Genomic DNA, 23,114 nt, shown 5'->3' on the forward strand with positions numbered 1-23,114 from the left:
AGTCTGCCCCTCTCTCTCTCTCAATCCTAGTTTTCTTTTAACAGGACTGGGAAGAGCACAGGAGATGCAAGGTAAAAGGTAAAATATGTTTCCCACCAGAAAAGAGGAAGCAATAAAAGGTAAAATCATCAACAGTAAGCAGAACCTCAACAGAACAGCCCTTCATTGACTCTGGGCTAATCCCACCACTGATCACGGGAATCCAATATCATAACGATGACCCACAGGAGCTAAAGGTACCTTCAACAGCTAAATAACTCTCATAGTGAATAAGTTCAATATTAAACATCTTAATAAATGAAATTACCTGGCTTAGTATAAACTACCAAGATTTTTGTTTGTTTCAATTTGGCAACTTGAGTCTTACCTTAGATCACATTTCAATTGAATGGCTGAATTTGCTGTAAGCAATATACGTTACTTAAAGATTTTTAAAGTGTTCTATAAGCTTAGAGCACTAATAAATATGTTCAATGTTATAAAATTCCAATATTCTCACTTGCTGGTAGTAGTCTTAAATTATTTTCAATTTAGAGTTATTACTATGGCCCCAGACGCAAAACCCTTTCCTCTGTTCTCTTCTATTTTATATCTGGCAGAAAATTTTTAAATGATTTAAAAGTCTATCCAAAAAACATGTATTCAGTGTTGGATTTTTCTCTTTGAATAGTTCATCGATAGGAATGTAGTCTAGTTGATAAAGCATTTTATTGGATTTTTGTTTTCTTATGTTAATATAATACCTGATGCAAAGGTAGAAAAATGTTCAGTTCCATCTCAGCATCACAGAACATAATACTTTGATTGTGTTTAGTCACTATATACTAAGGAGACAAATTAGTGAATAACTTTCCTATGGATGCCATAAAAATCTGTTATGCCTGAGTTTAGGTGGGTTATGGGCCATGCAATATTAAACCACCAATATGCTCCTATGGCACCTGTGCAAACCTCTGTCCTTCTATTTCTGTACCTGACAGTGATTTACTGATTTTCTATCCAATTGACTGTGAACTCCTTGACAGCAAAGAGTTGTGATTTTTCAAAATTTGAATCCCTTAAGCCTACCACAGTATCAGGCACATAGCCACAAAGCAGACATTCAATTTATCTTTACAGAGTAAACGAACGAATGAATGGACAAGATTCCCTTGAATGAAGTTTGTTAATTCTGCTGAAGAGATTCATATTTATTCTTATTTTTATGTTTCTAACACTGCATTCTATTTTCAATAGATGCATATTATGCAGTGTTTACAATGTGTTACCAATGACATCATCCAGCTAGGAGGCAAGTTTTAAGATTATGAAAGAGTAAATAATATCCAGCTAATGGATCATGAACTTCCAGTATTTCTTGCAAATACAATGTTCAGAAAGAGACTTCGAGGTCACATAATCTGTCTGTAAAGTCCATATTCTTGTATCAATTTATGTCCCTGGTTCCCTGGAAGTCTGCACATCATGTTCCTTAGCAGGTACCTTCTTCTACACTAGCTGCTAAAATGTCTTTAATGTTCTTTTCTTTCAACACGTTCCTTCTGAGAGAGCCTCCTTAATTAATTATTTCAACGCTATTTAAGGGATAACTGATCTCTGACTTCTACTTGATCTTTAGGACTAAATATCAACCTATCCACTTGATATCTCCACCTCGTCATGTCTTTATCAATTAAAATCATCAAATATGTCAAACCAGAAATATATGAGTCTTCCCGAGATTTTCCCGTTCACTCACTTCTTATATTCAATTCATTACCAAGCTCTGTTGATTCTACTTCCCAGCCCTCTATGTCCGCACTATATCACTCTGCTATCCTAGTTCAGGTCCATTCCCTCCTACTTCCTTCAATTCCCCACAATTGACAAATCGTAGCCAAAGAGACTTTCTAAAGTGTAAATCAGACCCTTCTCCTCTCCTTCTTAGAGGTTCTTCAATGGTTCACCATTGCTTAGCAATAACATCCAAATGTTTCATCACGGCATTTAAAAGGCCATCATGAGGTAACTCAGCCTGCCATGATTCCCTTCCCAGGGATACCCCACCCCCTCACACACATGAAGTTACCCTATGAACTGACTTCAATTCCATGAGCAAGCTAGGATCTTCTCTACCTCCACGCCTTTGCATAAGCTGGTTTTTATTGCTTGTAGTAAATTGAACCAATTGACTCTGAACTTCTGCTCATCCTTTAAGTCAAATACGATGACCTTCAGAAATGAGGAACTTGCTATTTCCCAAGACAGCCCATTCAATATCTAAGTGAGGAAAAAATACCTTCAATATACTAATCCGTTTCTGTCCACCTCTCTTTATCTAGAGCTGACCCCGAGATAGTTATTCTTTGGCCTTAACTGTATTCCTCGTAGTCACAGAACAAGTCTTATTCTTTCTTTCACACGATATATCTTCAAATACTTTAAAACATGTTATTCCCAGTGCTTCTATTCTCTGAGTAAATATCCACACAGTCCTTTACATAAGCCTCATTTTTCCAGCCTACTCAAAGATAGCGTCCAGATCTTTATTGGATACCCCAGACAAGGTCTGACCATTATAGAGTAAGCTCAGCTCTGCCCTTGGTATTAGGCACACCTCACCAACTCTCCACTCTTCAGAGGTGGGTTGTCCAGCAGGGAGCTGGGATTCTCTCTCCTCCTAGAGAGAGTGGGGAATTAGGCCACAGCTGTGTTTTCCTCCACAAGCTCAGCGTCAATCATAAGGCATTTGGAATGCTGAGCCTGTGGGAAAAATTACCTTTTATTTCTCAGCTGTACCTTCACCCTACTCTCTAAATTAACTTGGATTTTAAAGCAACGATTAAGGGATTTAAATTCCACAGAAAATGTGTGAGGAATAGAGGAGGGAAAGAGTCATGGGGGGATGAATACAGGGGAGAGTACCTGGATGTTTTAACCGTGGCTGTAACCCACCACAGAAAAAGGAAAAGGCCTGGAAGCCCCACTAGCTAGGGTTCCTTGAACTTGCCCTTCCATTCTTCAAGTCTGGTGAGGTCTCTTCCTCTTTTAATAAGGTAGTCTAGACAACCAAAAAAAGATGAAGTGTTGCCTCTCCCAGAAATATTCCCTCTGAACAGATATCAAGCTCTCCAACATTAAAAATAAATCCCTGACAGAATTTTAGCCCTCGGACCTCAGGCAAGAGGGAGATTGCCTTCACCCCTTAATTCACAGGATGTAAGGAGCAGCCTAAGAATGTACCTCACAGTTCCTAACAAAATTCTGTGATGTCCAAACTATATTCTATTACAATGTGCAAACACAATTAATTATAAGATTATAAGCACAATATTCAGAGTAACACCTACAAATAAACACCTGGCTCAAATACTATAGGCACATTTAAATCTTACAGGAATGTCAAAGCATTGAGATGTTGCCCATTTTTCATTTTAATTATAGAAATACAGGCCAGGTTTTGGAAATATAGCCCTGATAACATATTTGTTAAAAGTCTTTGCATGAATTTCCAATAATTCTAAACAAATTCCAAAGCAGATTCTCTTGGCCCTATTAAATTATTGTTAATTCAGTAAGCAGCTCTTAAATTTAAAACACTAGGTTTAAAATGTTACTTTTACTAATGCTACTTCCCAGACACATAGCTTGGTGTCCTACCTACCCTTGGGCTCAATATAGAATCGAGGAAAAGCATACCTTCAATATACTAATCCATTTCTGTCCATATCTTTTTGTAAAATACTTATTATTATAGTAATTATACAGTTCTTTAAGTGTTTTTTTTTTCCCAAATGTCCATATCAGTTGAGATTTAAAATCTTTTCTAATATGAATTTCACTCAATGTCTGCATTTCTTGTTACTCTGGTAAAAAATTTTCACCTGCTCTTCTTCATAAATATTCAATTCAAGGTGTTATACCATATTTAATTTTTCATTAAGTTAAATGACCTAGAAATAGTGGATATTAATGTAAAACATAAAACATGCTCTTTCCACAATTCTGTCTGTCTCACCTAATGGCGACTTCCTCATCCTTCAGGCCAAAAATTTAAGTCAGTCATGATATGCCTCATATAACCTTTCTAACCCTAAATTCACCCACTTGCTTTGCTCACTCCACTCCAGCCGCACTAGCATCGTTGCAATACTTTGAATATGATATTCCCAGGGCAGCTCCCATCACAGGTACTTCGCACTTGTTCCTCACTTTACCTGGAAAGCTTGTCCTCCAGATAGCCATGGGGCTCATCCACTCCTCTCCGTCAAGACCTCCATCAAATATTCAAACTCCCCTGCTCAGCACTCTGCTTTTCTCTTCCATGCTTTCCTGTCTTCCACGGCACCTATCACCATCTAACATCCTGTGTACTTTACTTCTTTATTTTATTTTATGTCTCCTCCTGGGTGGTAGGTAGAACCCTAAAGATGCACCCCCAAGATTTCTGTCCCCTGATTATTCATACACACACTCCTCTAAGTACTGCTATATAGGGACTTTCCAATGTCATTAAAGTTGCTCATCAGCTGACCTTCACCATAGGGAGTTCACCTTGGATTATCTGAGTGGAACCAATGCAATCACCTGAGCCCTTAAAAGCAGAGGAGAGATGGGGGAAGGGACAGGGCACGGAGATTGAAACCATGAGAAAGACTCTACATGCCATCCTGGTTTGAAGACAAAGGTGGCACTGTGAGAAGGAAAGCAGGCATTCTGAAGGAGGTAAGAGAGTCTTCCGGAAGACAGCCACTGGAGGGAAGCTCATTCCTACATCACAAGGAAGCGAATTCCACCAATAACCTGAGTGCAATCGGAAGCAGATTCTCCCCGAGGACCTCCAGAAAGGAACACAGCCCTGTTGTGAAAAGGTGCAATACACCCCTTGATTTCAGGCGTGTGAAGCCCAGAGCAGAGAAACAGCCAACTGTGCCTGGTTGTCTGACCTACAGATCATTCACGGATGTTATGTTAAGTCACTAAATTTCTGGTAGGTCATTAAATTTTCTAAGGCAGCAATAGGAAACTAGTACACGCTATCAGAATATAGACCTTATGAGGCCAGGAATTCCCATCTGGGTTTTTCCCCTCTGTGGAACCTAAAACAGCACCTGACAATAGTAGACATGCAAATGCTTACTGAATGAATGAATACACAGTATACACATTCTTTCCCATGAAATCTATAGTTTACAAGATCTTATGAAATGTTTACCCCAAAATATTGAAAAAGATATTTAAAATTAAAATGTAACAGAGGAATTGATTTGAAAATTGTCTGTTCAGTAGTTTGTATCTTTGTAAAGTTAGTAGTGGCTATCACTTCCATGGAGCAGACATAGGAAGTAGTCAAATACTGCCTTCTAAAGTAGTGGTTTTGAAACCGCATATTGTAACACACTGGCCAGTCATACAATCAATTTATGAGGTTGAGATTGGAAGGAAGGAAATAAAACCAAAAAGTCAGGACTTTAGTTTTAGTGGAGGGCATATGAGTGTGTGTGTGTGTGTGTTGCGTGTATGCTGGATCACAATGTAAGATGTATTTCTTACTCTAGGTACTATCAAAATAACTTGAAAACCACAGCCCTAAAGATCATCATACTCTGTGCTGTGGACCAGGGTACAATTTAGGGCCTGACCTGAGGTGAAATGAAGACAAATGAATGGGGAATGTGTCTGTGAAGAATGGCTGGTCAAGGAGGACTACAGTATCCTGAGTCTGTGATTAAATTTGCAAGGCAAGAGAGAGCACGGTGATTGAAGAACTCACACAAATTGCAGCACCTTAAGGGGAGGAAATGAACCTTTTTCCTCTTGCTGTGTTCTTCCTCTGCCTTGGTCCTGAAATAGCACCCCTGGACACTGTTCAGACCCACCAACAGAGTACAGTCACTGAGTTTTGGTATAAAATCCACATCTGGAAGGGGATGACTTGAGGCTTTAGTCAGCAAAGCATCATAAGATGCTATTTCTTTTCTCCCTTGCCGGGAAAGGATTAAAGACCTAATCCTTATCTATCTTCTGAGATTAGCCAGTTATTAATGTCATTTAAATTTAGCTGGAAAGGAAGTTAGAAATGTCCTTGGCACAGGGAACCAAAGAATAAATATTGGTTAGAGGAACTTGAAAGTGAATGTAGCTCAGCATTCTCATTTATTTGCAGATGAGGAAGCTGACCTAAAGGCTTATGCTATCTCCAGTATTACAACAAAGTTGCTCTTGGCTTATATATACCAGTAATGCCAATGTTTATTGTCAATGGACTACATATGGATAAAGAAAAGAATAATGCTGTAACTATTCATTTCCCCACTCAAGGGCACACTCCTGGTGGGCAGGGATCATGCCATACATCTTTGTACCTTTGTTAGTGCCTACTGTGGTTGGGGAAATTAAATAAGATAATACCTGCAATGCTCTTAGCAGAGCACCCAATACACTGTAAGAGCTAAGTAAATGCTTTCATATTTGCTTTTGTTGCTTTGATTGTAATATGAGTTTCATTATTATAGAATGTTTATGCACAAGATATTCTTAATATTTGTTGATTTACATTGCATTGTACACTGAAATAAAATATTCCTACCCTTAAAATCCCTTTATATATGAAAGGACATTAAAAAATTACAGAGTTCTTATCTGCGTAAGACACTTTAAGTAAATAAGCAAAGATGAAAGAATTCCAATTAGTTAAAAACTGCCCAGAAAATTTCTTCTTAAGCATATAAAAAGTAAATAGACCTGGGATTCATGATTCCTAAAGATAATGCTTCTAATAAAAATATAAAATCTTGTATAATACGAAGTTAAGTTCATTTTTCCTTAGGTAAGACATGAGGGCTGCAATGTCCGTTGGAGTCCATACCATTGGCCAGGGGCTGTAAATCCTAAAAGCAGAATGTGACTTCCCTTAGGAGTTGTTCTTCAGAGAGAAACATCAAAACATTAAAAGAAATGAATCACAGTCTATTTTTTCTGAGGATTCCAACTATGTTATCAAAGATTTTTTTTCTCAAATCTTACAAGCCTTACAGCACCTTTCCCCTTGCTACTTTTGTGTTAGATAATTAGCATATAATTATGTGTTCTTTCACACTGGAAAGACTATGATTTTATTAACGACTCTTTGAAAAATTCTTTGCTATTTATCTTTGAAAGTGAGTTTGAAATCAAAGGCTTTCATGACTTTTCCTTTCTTTCTTTTTAACTTAGGAGTTCTTAAAAGTAATACAATAGGTGGTTATGGATGTCACAAACAGTCATAGGTTTCCATCTTTAGAGTGAGAAATAGAGTTCCAGAAACAAATGTTGCATCATCCTTTCTCTCCAGATTAAATGTTTGCGGTTTTGCAGAACATGTATGTAAAATATTGATGTTCCAACAAGGACTCTCTACTCTGCCTTTTCCCCTTGGTAGGACAAAAAGGGAATGGTCAGAACAATAAGCTTCCTGAATCTAGTACACAGACAGAAGAGGATATAATGCACATTTATAGTAGGAAGGACTATGTAAGTTCCAAATTAGTCTTAAATGAGGACTTGACCCAGCCCCTGCTCTGTAGTCAATTCTGGAAGGTACCACACATTTCTGCTGAGGCCAGGCAAGCCTCATTGCTGTTTTTGGCTGACTGCTTTTTTTCTAACATTAGACTTACCAGAGCACTCCAGATTGGATATGGGCAATTATAAGGGAGGATGTACATAATTGCAAATTTTAATCATTTCTCGGGCCATTTTGCTTGCAGTGATAATCCCGTAAGACCAACATATCTTGCATAAGAAACACAAAAGGCTTTTGGCTGAGAGCAGCTCTTCAGTTACTTTGTAATCTATTCCTGCTTAACTTCTGGATTCTCTAGTTTGTGGCTGGGCCCCACCAAATCAGGGCTTCAGTGGCAGCTGAGGTCCCCACGGCCACGGCTAGCTTATTCAAGACTGGCAAGTAGAAAATACTACCAGTGATTAAAATAATGATCAGGTTTCTCCTCAATAATATTGCTGCTATTTCTTATGGCAGAAAGCACCTCTGTCCAACACTTCCACTGTGGGCAAAGTAACATCGTGCCAGAGCTATTTCAAGAAGTTTACTTATTTCCTATACTTTTTGCACTATTTCCATGGAGATGGCAGAACAATAATGACCTGATGAATTTGGAAACTTTGCTTTTTTATGGCCTTGGAGAAATTTACCTAGATTGTTTTGTGAGTCAAACTAACATCCATAATTGCACATCTTTTTGCCTAGCCCTTTGGAATGCCATGATGGTCCTTTAGTTGAAAATGTCTAAGTTGCTTCATTTTCACCAGCAATATTTTCTCTTGTGAAGGAAAAAAAAAATTTACTTTGATTATACTCAAGAAGCTCCTTCTTTTAAGCCCCCTTGTCTTCTCTTATATATGATGATGACGATTTTCCCTTTTTAAATGAGAACTATAGACTCTCAGAGTTGGAAGGAATCTTAAAAGTAATTTAATCCAAACACCTACTGTTGCATGAATCCTCTCTACAATAATCGTCAATGAGGTCCTCTGTTAACAGCTGTCTCAGAACAAAAGAGATGAAAAAACAATAGGATGTGCATTCCACTCTATGTCGCATGGCACCTTGTAACTAAAACTAGAGGATCCGGATGTGGTCTTCCCTACTCAAAGCTCTCAGTCTCCATCCAGCTTGTTTCATTACATTACAAAGAACTTATGAAGCAGAGACTCAATTTTAAGGTTGGACCATTGAGAACATGACCCAACAAGGCCAACAAGGAGTGAAGCAACACTTACAAAATAATTTAGTATGAGAATTTAGATCATGCTCGTGACCTCTTCATTTCAATGAGCCAAAAAGTTAAAGATATTTTTAAAGGTCTACCTCGTATGAACAGTACTATAAGAAACTTCCATCACCATTACTTAAGAATAAGTGAAATTATCTAGTATAAACTAGAGGTTAAGAGATTAGGTTCTGGAATGAGACTGTGTGGTTTGAACCCTGACTTCCCCAATAACTAGCTATATGACCTTGGGAAGTCACTTAACATTCTGAAGCTTTGGTTTACTCATCTGTAAAAAGGACATAATAATATTATCTTCTTCACTGGACTATGAAAAGGATTAAATGAGCTAATTCACATGAAATGCTTTCTTCAGTATAGGGCATATGTTTTAAGTATCCAATAAATGTTAGCTTCCTCATGTCCACTGAAGTAATAAAAACATAGAATTTCGTTTTAGAGAGCTCACTATTTTTTAAAAAATTGTTTTAGAATCTCAAATCTGCAGTGAATTTCCTTGAATGCTATTTTGGACTAAGAAGTAATAGTGTTAGGAAAAAAATATTTCATGCTATAAGTAGTTTATAAGGAAGTTTTATATTACCAAGATGTTTTTAAGAAATCAATGTGGATTATATCATGTGCTAACTAACTGAATAATAGCACTATTCTAATTAACTAATCAGGTACGCTGTGGATTTTAGAAAGGTGTGCCGGCATTTAGCTAACAAGTTAAAGTCATGAATCATTTGACAAAAATGTAAAGTTATTATTTGTGCTATTAGAAACCTGGTTACTTCTGTGTATGTTTGAACAGTTATTACTCAGTAGAATAAATTATATATCTGATGGAATTATAAAATAATCCTCTTTGAATGTGTCCAGACAAGGTTTAAAAGAAACCTATTATCAAACAATATCATAAATTAACCCATCTCTAGTTCGTTGCCTTTTTGTAAAACATCCCCATATACCAATATTCTGTTCTAGTCCCCAATTATCCAATTCTAGTCAATAATCTGCTTTCCCCTCAGAGAAAAAGCAAAACAAAACAAGCTTTCATTTGCTGATTCTACAAAGAAAAGTATTTAAATTCTGCCAGTCCAGAATATCCATTGAGCTAGTTAGGAAATCAAAAAATAAAGCTAACTATTTTTTGCTTCTCTCCATTTCCCTGGAAGTCAGTCATTGCAAGCTGAAATATATCATTGTCTTAAGAGGACTCTTTTCATATTGACCCCAAGATTCAGAAACTCCTCTGAGTGACCCATTGCAATGACCGCAAACTTAACCATTAGAAAACTATTTATTGCTCTAGAAATCAGGGAGATCAAAATAATTACTTCCAGAAAAATGGGAGAATTTTAGTTGGAAAATTTGATAGTCGTATATAACATAAAATCTTTTTTTGAGAATTTATTCAGATTACTACTCATCAGAAGAATAAGGGCTGAGATCACCTTCCCAGCATTTGATACACATCGTTGAGGGGCTTCACATTTCTGTTAGTATCTCATGAAGGAATAAACAGTGTTTATTAGATAACATGACAGTTGATGGCAATCCATAGAAGACGTTATTCTGAGTGAAATAAAAATGCGCTATAAAAAAATGAGATGGGAAAAAAATGGACTATGGAAAATTATACTATCTCATTGCACAATCCCCACTTAGAGATGTCACTGCACAGGCCCTATGCTCTGTTAATTCAGAGACACTTTGCTTTCACAAGATGGCTGTCCACTTACCCTGGTTGTTTTCACTTTATTCCCAGAGGAACAGCTCCATCCTTTCCTATCCGGAAGAACTTTACATTCCTCTCCCTCAAGACACGGCTGCATATGGCACCACCATTTCTGTTCCACTATTGAAGCTACAGGAGACAGAAAAATCAATTCAATGTTTTCCATTTGGGCTTGATAATTCTCTGGTCCACAATTAAAGAGGAAAAAATGCCACCAATTCTTCCCACCAGGGGTAGACTGAGTTTTGAGGCATGCTTCCTTTTTTGTCCAAAGGAGCTGAATCTTTCTAGATTTTCTGACTAAAGGATTTTCTTTTATTTCAAATTTTACTTTATTATGGTAAGAATACTTAATAAGAGATCTGCTCTCTTGACCAATTTTTAAATGTACAATACAGTATTGTTAACTATAGGGTACCATTGAAGGATTTTTCATGTGAACATATAGGCTTCATTAAAACTAATATATTAGAAAGAAACTATGAGGACAGGTGCATGCACTGATTTACATCAACATATAAGAAAATGAGCCCATGACCAGTTTAGATTCAATATTGTAGAATAAATGTTATATTTCCCATAAGTAGGCTGAAAATCAGGAGGGAATTAGAATTAACACTGTTTTCTCTTACTGTGGGCAGTAACCATTATCACAAGGCATGCACCATGCTAATATGAGCATAACAAATTATTACTTATAGTAACATCACTTAAATAAACTCATATAAAGATTAATATCCCATTGTAATTAGATGCACCCTCGAATAATTTATTTTGATGCATATAATCACTATTTCATGTAAATTCTATCCACGACCAAACATTCGCTCATATGTATGATGTTTATTTTTTTATTCTTAAGAACCATCCATAGGCTTGGAAACCCATACTATTTAATCCTCTATTTTTATCTTTCCTCTCCCAGTTAACTTACACCACACACACACCCGCCCCCAGCTGGCAAATCAATATTTCATGGTATCAAAGTAAGAAGCACATGGACTTGTTGGAACCTCATTATAATGTCTTTTGTAACAAAACTGCGTAAGATCTTAGACCTCCTTCCAAAGGATTTTAGACTTCAAAATGCCTCCCAAATAACCTCATCTCAACCACACGATTTATAGGGTGCTGTCCCAGTATTGACCCCAGTCACCAGCATTATAGTGGGGTTCCAGTTCCAAGCAGTCCCAGCCACACCATGGCAATGAGCAATGGAAGAAGTCGCACCATCCACACAAGATGGAGCAGCTCGTGTGGTGCCTGCCACCTGCCCAGGGAAGCAGGAGCACTTGACTGTTTGTGACCGTTCTTCTATCTTGTTCTTGTTACAGCATCTGTGGAGTGCCACCACCTCGCAAGTGCCCGTTTTAACATGGTGAGCTGCACAAACAAAAACAAAAGATGAGACAACATTGAGAAAGCTTTGGACACTTGCCCCTCTTTTTAATTAGAAGTACATTAAATATAGCTCTATAAGGGATCCACCATGCATGAAACTAGAAGTATAATGATGCTGACTCCATAATGCAGATTTGATTTCTTTTCTAAATGTGGTAGGACCATTTCTGTCAGTAAATGCTTGGTGAAGCAGGAACAATTAGTGACTAGATTAGAATGAGCTGTTAGAACCCTCTGAAATGTAGAGGCAATACGTGGTGCCATCAAAAACATATTTATTTGCATATGATTTTTTACACATTTTTGTTCAAAATATTAATCAAATTAAGGTAAAGCCCTGGACAAGGTGCCCTGCAAAGGGGCCGAGACGAGCCCAAGTCTCAAAGTGGGTGGAGCTCGATAAAGGTCATGTTCCTCTCGGGGTGAGTGGAAGGTCAGTTAGGGAACCTCTTTTCAGGACGTGAGAATGCAGAAGGGAGGAATACACCCTCTCAGGAATTCTTCTGCACCATTTCCCTGGAAACGAACTAACTGGATGATTTTCAAAGTTGCCGCCATTTTCCCAAAAGTTCTAGCCAATCTCAGGATCCAAAAATCATTCCTTCCGATCTTGCCTCAGCGGACAACTGCCAGTAAATGGCCCCAACTGCAGCCAGAACTTGGATGGATTTATATCCAGCCTAGAAACTCAGTCTAAGAAGCTGTGCGCCTCTCCTGCCCACTTCGTTAACCCCCAGTAAGTGAACCTCGAGGGTGAGCTTTTTGGTTGATTGAAATTTTTGGACCTCACTTATCACATTATGAGAGAGTTCTGGTTTGCCTTCATCATTATTTTTTTTCAGCATTTCTTCTTCAAAATATTAACCCTACTGTGAAATGATAAAGCAAAAGTATCAACTGCTAAAAATAAAAACAGCTTAAAAATCAAACATGTTGAAATACTATGCTTTAAGAAATTTTTAAAATGTGATTGACATAAAAGTTGACATAAAAACAGAAATTTAAATAGAAAAAGTAGGATATCTGAAGTTAATGTTATAAACATATTGCGACCCGTCATAAATGAGATCAGCACATCATGTGTTTATATTCATCTTCCTCTTGGAGATGAGGCACCACTGTGTAGTAACACTTAGTTATATCTTGTCTAGATTTTTCTTGTAGGAGAGAGAAGATAACACATATTGTCCATCTCATCCCTCCATGTAAGACCAAGAAACTCAGGTGTGACATACAGCTTTGATTTGTAATCCTCAAAAAGACTTTCAAGTAGCAAATACCACGTCCAAAATCACAAAGATTTTTCTGCCATTTTGGATACAAATGGAGATTTCCCTGTGTTAGATTCAAACATAAAGCTGTCTCTACAAAAGCTGAGAACTCGAGATCCAGACTTATATTCCTATCCTCTCATGCTCTGGAAAATATTTTCTTAGCTAAACATGATTCAGTTTGTTTTATTTCATTGAATGTTTTGTTATATTATTCAAGTCAATATACTGCTTTCTCCTGTACTTAGCCACCTTTTGAGTCAATCCAACACATCAGGCGTGGTTCTGAGTCCCGGGGATACAACAATGAGTAAGAGGGACATAGACCCTGCTCTCAAAGGGCTCATATTCCTGTGGGGAAAACAAATAATAAATACTTAAGTAATGATCAAGTAAGACAATATTAGATTTTTAAGCTCCTTGAAAGAAATACAGTAGCGTAATGTGATTGACAGTAATTAAGCAGGGAGAGAATATATATTTTAGCAAGAGTCTCAGAGAAGACCTCTCTGAGGAGGTAACTTGAATTATGGTATGAAGGATAAGAAGGAATCATCCATTATGAAGATCTAAGAAGAGAAGAACGTTCCAAAGAGAAGGGGCAGCAAATGATGAGATGCTGGAATGGGGAAAAGCGTGGTGTGTTCTCAAGACAGCAAGATGGCCAGTGTGGCTAGAGTGTGGCTGAACAATTGAGAGGCCGAGGGAGATGTGTCAGAAATGTAGGAGGATCGTGAGGGGCTGATATGCCCCAGTGAGGAGACTGGATTTTATTCTCATCGCAAGGGGAAGCCTTTGGGTGGAAATGGTATTGCCTCATTGATGCTTTAGAGGGTTACTCACGCTAGTCTGGAGAATGGACTGAAGAAAGCAAGAGTGCAGTCAGGGAGACCAATTATGAAGAGGTTGCAGGAGTCCAGGTGATAAAAGATGAAACCTAGACTAGACCAACAGCAGCAGAGTTGGGGAGAAGTAGCAGGTTAGGGATATTTCCACGTAGAGTTGATTTGACTCACTAATGGATTGAATGCGAGCTACAAGGGAAAAGGGAATTAAGGTTACTCCTCAATTTGTCCTGAGCAATTAGAAGTTGATGGCTTAGGTAGACATGGTAGGTCTGGGAGAGTTTGGTAAAGGGAGAATTGGGTTAGAATATCTGTAGTTGTGTTTTATCTCTGCTAAGTTTGAGATCCTTATGTGACACTGGAGTGGAGATATAAATCAGGCAGCAACATTTATGAAGTAGAGCTTAGGGAAGAAATCTGGGCTGCAGATACACACAGCTGAGAGGTGATATTTAAAGCCACAGACTGAACCAAATTACCATGGAAAGGTTGCCAGTAGAGAAGAGAAGAAGAGAAAGAACAGTTCAAAACCTAGATCTGGAATGGAGGAAATAGGAAAAAAGACTGATGAGGAGCACTAAGTGAGGTAAGACAAAAAGCACACGAGATGAAGGCATGGAAAACAAAAGAAGATGTTTCAAGAGGGAGGGATTAATCAGCTAAGTCACAGGCTGCCGAGAGTTTCAATAAATGAGGAGAAATAACTGTCTCAGAAATAGGACAAGGATAGTTAAAAGGACAATATGACGTAGTGGTTAAGAGCATAGACTCCAAAACCAGTTTGTTCTTGGTGCCATGGAGTCGATTCTGACTCCTAGTGACCCTGTATACAGCAGAGCAGAACCCTGCCTGGTCTTTTTATGCCATCTTCTCTCCTTCTGGTGCTATATCAGACAATGCTCTGCTGCCATTCACGGCCAAGTTTTTTGCAAGTGTGTGGCCAGGTCCTTCTTCCTAGTCTGTCCTGGTCTAGAAGCTCTGCTGAAACCTGTCCACCATGGGTGACCCTGCTGGTGTTTGAAATAGTGGTGGCATAGCTTCCAGCATCACAGCAACATGCAGCTGCCACAGTATGACAATCAACAGACAAGTGGTATGATTCCCTGACCAGGAAAAGAACCAGGGTTATGGCAGTGAGAGCACAGAAGCATGGGCTAGCTAAAACCACAGTAGCTGGATTTAAATACAAGCTCCTCCTAACAGCTGTATGACCTTGGGCGAGTTACCTAATATCTCTGAGTAGCAGTTTTCATGTCTAAAAGAGAGATATTAACAGCACCGTCTTCATAGGGTTGTTAGGGGATTAAATGTGTTAGCACATATAAAGTATGTGTTAAACATACTTTCTAAACACTGCCTGCCTCATAGCAGGCACCCTGTAGGTGTCAGCTATTATTATTGTTAGCATTTGCCTTTGTAAAAATCATTTTAGAGGCATGACGAAAATAAAGCATGATTGAAATAAGTTATGTAGAGAATGGGATGTAAAACTGCGGACAATTATAAAACTTTCTTTCACAGAGTTTTGCAGTGAAGAGAAGGAAATGGAACAATAGCTAGAATGAAGCATGGGGTCAAGGGATGTTTTTTGGGAGGGGGAGGAAGATTAGCCCTGAGCTAACATCTGCCACCAATCCTCCTCTTTTTGCTGAGGAAGACTGGCCCTGAGCTAACATCCGTGCCCATCTTCCTCTAGTTTATATGTGGGACGCCTGCCACAGCATGGCTTGACGAGCAGTGCGTATGTCTGCACCCGGGATCCGAACAGGCGAACTCCGGGCTTCCAAAGTGGAACATGCGAACTTAACTGCTGGCCAGTGGGCCAGCCCCTCAAGGGAAGTTTTTTTAATGGATGCCATAAAAGCATGCTTACTTGCTGGAATGGTCTGGTAGAGACAGAAATTGTCAATATAGGAGAGAAAATGGGTAATTAAAACAATGTTCTTGAGGAGGAAAAAGGAATTGAGATTCAGGGCACCGGGGGTTGGCATCAGATTGCTGTGTGGACACTTAATCCATTTTAACAAGAGTGAAGGTGAGACATGTAGATACAGAGGCAGGTGGGTGTGAGTGGACTAGGTGGTGAAAAGATGGGCAGTTTCTCATCTGATTTCTTCTAACTTTTCTTTGAAATGTGAGTGATGTTTGAGAATAAAAAAGAGTGAGTATATGAAGTAGATATCTCAGAAAGGGGAAAAGTAAGTTTACTGGGAAGGAGTAGTGGGAGCGTCTGCGGGGAGTTGGCTGACACCGGCTGCAAACGGCAGAGGATGGAGGTGAGGTGGGAGAAGAGGTGGGGTTACAGAGCAGGACGGGGATGAACATCTCTGCGAGGAGAGATGTTGTAGGATGCTTGGACTTCTGACGGTGATTCAGGGAAACAGAGATGTAAGCTATGACGAGATTAGTCCTGCAAGTCTTTGAGTGGAAGCCAGGTTACAGACAAGAGATTTTTAGGGCTTATTCAGATGGTGATGCCGTAAGGCACAGCGCTGAGCTGAGGCAGCTTCAGGGAGAACTTCACGGTGGCTCTGTTCTCTTCCACAGTACAAGGCAGCCAGGAGCACACAGTGAGTGTCCACTGGCCTCTCCCTTGAGAAAAGAGGCATCATTTCAGCACGAAGGCCATTTGACCATCTTTATTATAAGGAGATTTCTTCATACGTTGGAAAAGAATGGACAGGTGAAGATGCTCATCTGATTTCCCCTTCCCACTGCCAATATCAAAATTCATTTCTACTTTGCCTGACAAGAAAAATAAGAGGACAAAGTCTTGTGGTTGTCAGTAGTGCTGTTCACCAAATATTTCTGGTTCTCTCCCTTCTGGACACATGGTAGTATGTACTTCACCCCATTAGATTTAGATGTGGTGATGTGGCTTGCTTTGGCCCATGAAATGAAAGCTAAAGTAATATGAGTCACTTATGAGATGAAGCAAAGGATATCAGCCTGATGGACACTTTAGGAGCTAGTGTGTATGTCACCACATTTTTCCCCACTAGCTGGAGCAACCAATTATCTTCTTAATAGTAGAGACTACCTCCACCTGTGTCCCCAAGTGAAAAGACATGGAAAAGAGTCCCCACCAACCACGATGGACCTATGAGTGGGAAATAAACCTAAGTTGTTACAAACCTCTAAAATTTGGAGGTTGTTTTTTACTACCACACAGTAGTGCTTTCTACTGCTTCCTAGACTGCTGGGTAGGGTGTCTTTTTCCAAATGAATTAGTTGGAAGATAAGTCATGGAGTATGATATCTCAAAACCTGGACCATTCTAGCTTATTTAAGTCAATTCAGAATAAATGTGAAAAAGAAAGTCTTGTTTAGATATTTATGTAGTTCAAAAGAATATAAAGAATTATCCCACAATTGGATAATTACATTGTCTAAGTTCAGTATGTCAGCGATCTGGTGAAAAAAGTATGCTTCTTCCTTCTTTGAGGAGAAAGGAGGTGAAATGATGCCCATACGGTACAATGAAGAGAAGGATAAGGTTGGAGATGCACTGGGAAGACAGAGAAGCATGTCCCCCTTCAGAGAACATGGTGGTAAATGTTAAGAGTTAAATAACAAAGGTGCCCTGGAAGAGCAAGCCTGGTAGACACAAGGCTCTTCTGCACCCAGCTTTCTCTTCATCGCCTATGAATAAAATGCACAGACATCAGGTTGAGTTTCCTGGTGAGAAAGGGATTTTTATGAAAAATCCTGCTCAGTCTTTGTTCGTTTCATTAAAACTGAAGTTGTAAAGCTTTTTGTGGGAGAATGAGAGAGGAATAATTAAATTTTTTAAAACAGAGTAGATGATAGGTAGGTAAGTGGATGGATGGATAGGTAACAGAGTTTGAAGGCAGGGGTAGCAGGAATATCGACTGTTCAGTAATTTTTTTATATGTTAGTAAATATGCCAAGTGAAGTGAGCTATACCTCAAAACAGGGAAACAAATCTTCTAGAAGAATTTAGTTCACTCAGGCATGGCATATGTATACATATGTAAACTTTTCTTACTTGTCTGCTGTGTATCTTAACTTCCTATGATAACCAAATTCTTATAGACAAAGACTGATTTTTCACGTCAACTGCTCAGTATGAGGTATGTGTTTAATAAATGGTAAACAAGCAATTTAAGGAGGTAAACTAATTCCTGTAGTTTTCCTTTAAAAGGTTAATGAGACTAGAAAATGCAAGCAGTTACTAGAATTCTCTTCACAGATTCAGACAGAGTTCATGATAAACTAACCTAATCACATATTAGGCCTTTCAAAATTAACAAAATAGGCTTCACAGACAATCAGTTATCATCATACTGAAATGATTCAAGATCAACTGGAGAAGATTTAAATGAAAAAAGAACAAATAAACAATTTTCTTCATGTCACAATTCTCCAATTACATGCACACACAAAAAATACCTTTGTGCTATTCGGCTATTTTTTCCCTCCCTGGATGTGATGCATAAACACAAAGCGTTGTCTCCTACATTTTGTGAGACGACACTGGAGGCACAGAGGTTTAATTCTTATGAAAACAGGGATACCAAAGCCCACCCAAATCTGATTGTTGAGTTCCAAGCTTATTACCCTGGTTTTAACAATAGGATCATTGCCCTATAATGCCCCAGAAACATGGCCTTAAGAGATTGCCACTTAAATCATATCTTAAGATTCCCAAACGCTTTGCAAAGCTATTATGACTGGTATATTCCGGCATGAAGTCCTGTAAGGCATTTTAGCAAAACGTTTGTTTCCAACTCCTTTTTTAACTACTGAAAGGAATTTCTTCATAGCAAGGGAAAATTAAATAGCATTTAATGCATGGATTTGTATACATACATAGATTTTTAAAAATTTTATATATATAGAAATACACACATATAATTATATATAATATAGATATACATATATTTTTATATATATATGTTCACATGGTCACATTTTATTCATCACCTGTGAATCAAGTATGAATATATAGGTATGAAAAATGGGTTCACAGAATAATATTTATGCAAATCACTCACTTTGAGTAGTGGTTGCTGACCTTAGGTCAATAAGAGCACAAAGCTATGCATATCACATTCTATATGTGAAAACTCTGGAAAAACTTTATAGAATAAAAGTAATGGCTAAAATTTATTAATATTCACGGTACACCAAGCATTATTCCATTTTATCATCACAGCAACCACCGAAGAGGAAACTATAATTATCCCCAATTTGTGGATGAAGAAACTGAGCCAGAGAAACAATAAGTGATTTGTGTAAGGTAAACTAGCTGGTAAAAGACAAAATCAGAGCTGAGAATCCAGGCTGTTTGCTTCCAGAAACCACGATCTTAAACACTAGCCCATAGGCCTCTTCCGTGCCGCTCCAAACACATGCAACAGACAACAATTCCAGGCGATGCAGAGGAACGCAGGAAGTACATCACTGTCCCCACATGCCATGCCTGGCAGCCTCAAAAGCACACGAGTTTTGGAGCTGAAATACCTCAGTCTGTGCCCAGCTTGAACTACTCTATGCTTGAGTGAACCCTTGAGTGAGTCCATTCCCTTTCAAAAAATTAGCCTGTTCATCTCTAAAACGGCCCATGGAGTCCTTACAAAGACTGGATAAGATAATGTATGTGAAACTGCTTTGAAATTGTATAGCATTACTTAAATGTTAATTTTCTTTATTTTAACTCTTAATATCGAAATGAAGCAACACATATATATAAACTACACAAATGTGGCTGTTAAGGAAAGTTATCCACATTTTACAAAAGTTCTAATTTCATATTTCAGAAAATCTATATATATACTTAAATGTGTTGACATGAGATGCATGTAAAAAAAATTAATCTGACGCTTAAGCTACAGAAGAGAGTAAATTTAGCATCAAGTTGTGAATTTGTTCCTACTTGGTTTCCTCTCCATTAGACTTCAGTTCTTATTTGTATTCTGATTTGTCTCATTGATTCTGAAATTCTGTTTGTCTCCATACACTCCCATTTAATAGTTTTCCCCAGCTTGACTAGCTCCCCAGAGAGTCTGCATTACACCTTCTAAGCAGAAAGAAAGCATCACCTCCATGCACCAACAGGCATCTGAAATGCAAGCTAGTTAGTGGATTCAGGTTGCTGTAAATCACTTTGAGTGTAAAAAATGTGCTGAAACAAAAACTTTTGGAGACAGCTAATTTCTCACTTTAATTCATTAGAATAAGAAAATAGGGCACATTTTTAGACTTTTATGCTGAAGCAATCTAATTAAAGAAATGGTCGTTTAAATAGCTCAATGAAATTTCAAAAGTTCACATAATTTATGAAGTCAGGATGATCAGGGAGGAAATAGCCAAGTGCCAATGACATTTTTACAAAGCCTGCGTTCTAAAACTGTTCCATTTTTACAGGGAAAAAATAAACTTATTGGGGAAAACCAGATCACCACTAAAGGATAATAAATCTAATCACAGTACAGTGTCTATTAACAAAGCAAACTCTGAACCAGAGGATGTCCTCCAGTCTGGTTTAAGAGAAAGACGCATAACACAAGAAGATTCACTCTTGGAAGAATTTTAGATTCACTGTCCCTCAGTTCAAGCATGAGCATCCCCTACCTCCATATTTTCAGTGAGAACTGATGTTGAGGGAGGTGACCTCAAGGAATAGTGGTCTCTTTATACTGTCCAGCAACTTCTACTTCTGAGGTTTGCTCTGAAAAATAGGAACTAGACCAATCGAATCCATCTCTCTGGAAATTTGAACTAAAAGTCACAGAGCTGCCACATGGAAAGAGGCACTTAAGCCAAAGGTCATCTGGCATGAGGAGCCAGGTGACCCATGGAGACATCTGTGCATGCCTCACAGTGATGAGAGACGAGGACTCAGAGGAGGAAGACAGGAGAGGGAACTCAGCACAGGCGTGGAGAGCTAAGAGCTGGGAGAGTAGGTAGCCCCACGATTTGCCCTCTGAGGTCCTCCTGAAATTCTTCCTCAATTCCCGAAATATTTTACAAAAACGGTTTCAAGGAGCCCCCTTTTTTCCTAAGGTAACTTAAGGATGTCTCTGTTCTTTGACCCCAAAATGTGCTGACTAGCATATTTCTCTTTTTAAAACTAAAATTATAACTAACTAAAGCTAATTGTCAGCCAGAAGTACTCTCTACACCCACTTTTAAGAGCAAGAGACAAGTTCCCACCTTCAAGGTGGGATCCAGGAAGTTCACAATGCCACAGTCACGCTGTCTACATTTACCTCAGAGTGAAAACTGACATTTCAAACGACGACCCTAACCCCATCACAAATTACTAAGAAGGGAAAATAGTCCATTATATTTCTTTAATGTTTCTAATGGCAAAGGTTTAAAAGCAGATTTCCTGCTTATTCCAAAATTACACAAAAAATGTGAAGAATCAGAACATCCCCAATTCCTGTACACTGTAAGAGTTGTGCTGTTCTTTTATGATTAATGATATTCGTCTAAGTGTTCCTAGGTTGGAGGGCAGTGCAGCCCAAGCGCTTCTTGAGGAAAACGACACAATGAGCAGAAAGAGCAGTGAAAAGAAAGGTGGACTATTTGGGGTCTCGTGCACAGTTCTCTGTCCCTGAAGAATGCAATGTTGAGGAAGTTATTTAGGTCTTTGTGTGTCTTTCCTCACCTGCAAATTGAAGAAATCAGGCTAGTTTTAGAGTTAAAGGTTCCTTTCAATTCTAAAACTCTATGAGTTTATGAAATGATTAGGTTTCATTATAATGGGTACGATATATTAGAGTGATCAGAAAATGAATGTCGAGGTAAAACAGATTTTTTAAATTGCTTCAGACTAACGTAAATTAACTTCATTAAGTCACTGAACTTAATGAGAACCTGAGAAGGGAGTTTATGACATTCATATTTTGGATATGTTTCTTATCTGTATAAAGTCACAAATCTTAGCTACACAGTATAATATTCACTGTAAAGTCAAGGTCATCCTCATATTGTTTTATGTACAAAACAGTTTGATTACTCTGGATTCCACGAGCGCAATCAAGTCTAAAAGGTGTTATAGCACAGTGATTTGGGTGAGGATTGGTCTAGGTTCAAATCCCAGCTTTAAAAAAGAGTGCCTAAAAAATTTTTTTTCAAATTTTAAAAAAGGAGAGCCCACCTGTTCATGAAGCTTGCCTTTTCTTTCCTCCTGGGCACACAACTAGACTACATTTTCCTCTTTGTGTGTGACACATGGAACGTGGGCAGAAGTGAGGTACGCTTCTTCAAGGCCAGGGCTATAAAAACTTCCCACTCTATCAGACATTCTCTCTCTTCCCCTTTCAGATAGATGTCAGTGCCAAAGGTCACCTTGAAGAGCCGCCATCAGCCTGGGTCCCTGAATGACGGCATATACGAGAGATCCACTCCCTGACACTAACTGGTTTCATGTGCACAAGAAATAAACTTAGGCTATGTTAAGTCAATGAGGTATATTAGAAGCATATCTGTTACAATAGCAAATATTAACTAATATGTAATAATATTCCTATTAATGGACCTAGGAAGGAGTTGGGTAGGGTCCAAGTGCTTCTTAAGGGAAAGTACACGGTGAGTAAAAAGAGAAGTGATAATGTCTGAATGTGTTCCTCCAAAATTCATATGTTGAAAACCTAATGCCCAAGATGATGGCACTAAGAGGTAGGACCTTTAGAAGGTGATCAGCCTGCGTGCTCTTATGAAAGAGGTCCCTAAGCGCTGGTTCATCCCTTCCACGACATGAGGACACAACTTCAAGTCTTCAAGTCAGAGACCGTGCTGGCGCCTTGATCTTGGACTTCCAGCCTCCAGAACTGTGAGCAATAAATTTCTGTAGTTTATAGGCCACCTAGTCTCTGGCATTTTGTTATAGCAGCCCAAATGGACTAAGACACACAGAGAACAAAAAGATGTGATTTGAAAAGATTATTTTACCTCTCTATGCTTCAGCTACTCATCTGCAAAATGAGAATTATAATATCATCTACCATAAAGGGATGTAATGAGGATCAATTGAGTCAACACTCATAACGATGCTTATAGTTGATAAAGAGTAAATGTTAGCTATAATTATTATGGAGCCTAAGAAGACCTTACTTCGACCCTTGAATCT

General features: G+C 38.5%; 1 protein-coding gene across 3 annotated transcripts in view; it reads right to left on the bottom strand.

Annotated features, from left to right (window-relative positions):
• TAFA2 (TAFA chemokine like family member 2) overlaps positions 1–23,114 on the bottom strand; it is a 417,981-nt gene that overhangs the window by 23,953 nt on the left and 370,914 nt on the right. For all 3 annotated transcript variants that reach the window (XM_070494899.1, XM_070494900.1, XM_070494901.1), the window contains 2 exons: positions 11,725–11,877; positions 10,499–10,623 (listed from right to left, as the gene is read on the bottom strand). In XM_070494899.1, the coding sequence (XP_070351000.1) occupies positions 10,499–10,623; positions 11,725–11,877 (278 nt within the window). The remainder of the gene's footprint in view (positions 1–10,498; positions 10,624–11,724; positions 11,878–23,114) is intronic.

Source organism: Equus asinus, chromosome 22 (genome assembly GCF_041296235.1).
Source record: "Equus asinus isolate D_3611 breed Donkey chromosome 22, EquAss-T2T_v2, whole genome shotgun sequence".
Classification (NCBI taxonomy): Eukaryota; Metazoa; Chordata; class Mammalia; order Perissodactyla; family Equidae; genus Equus; species Equus asinus.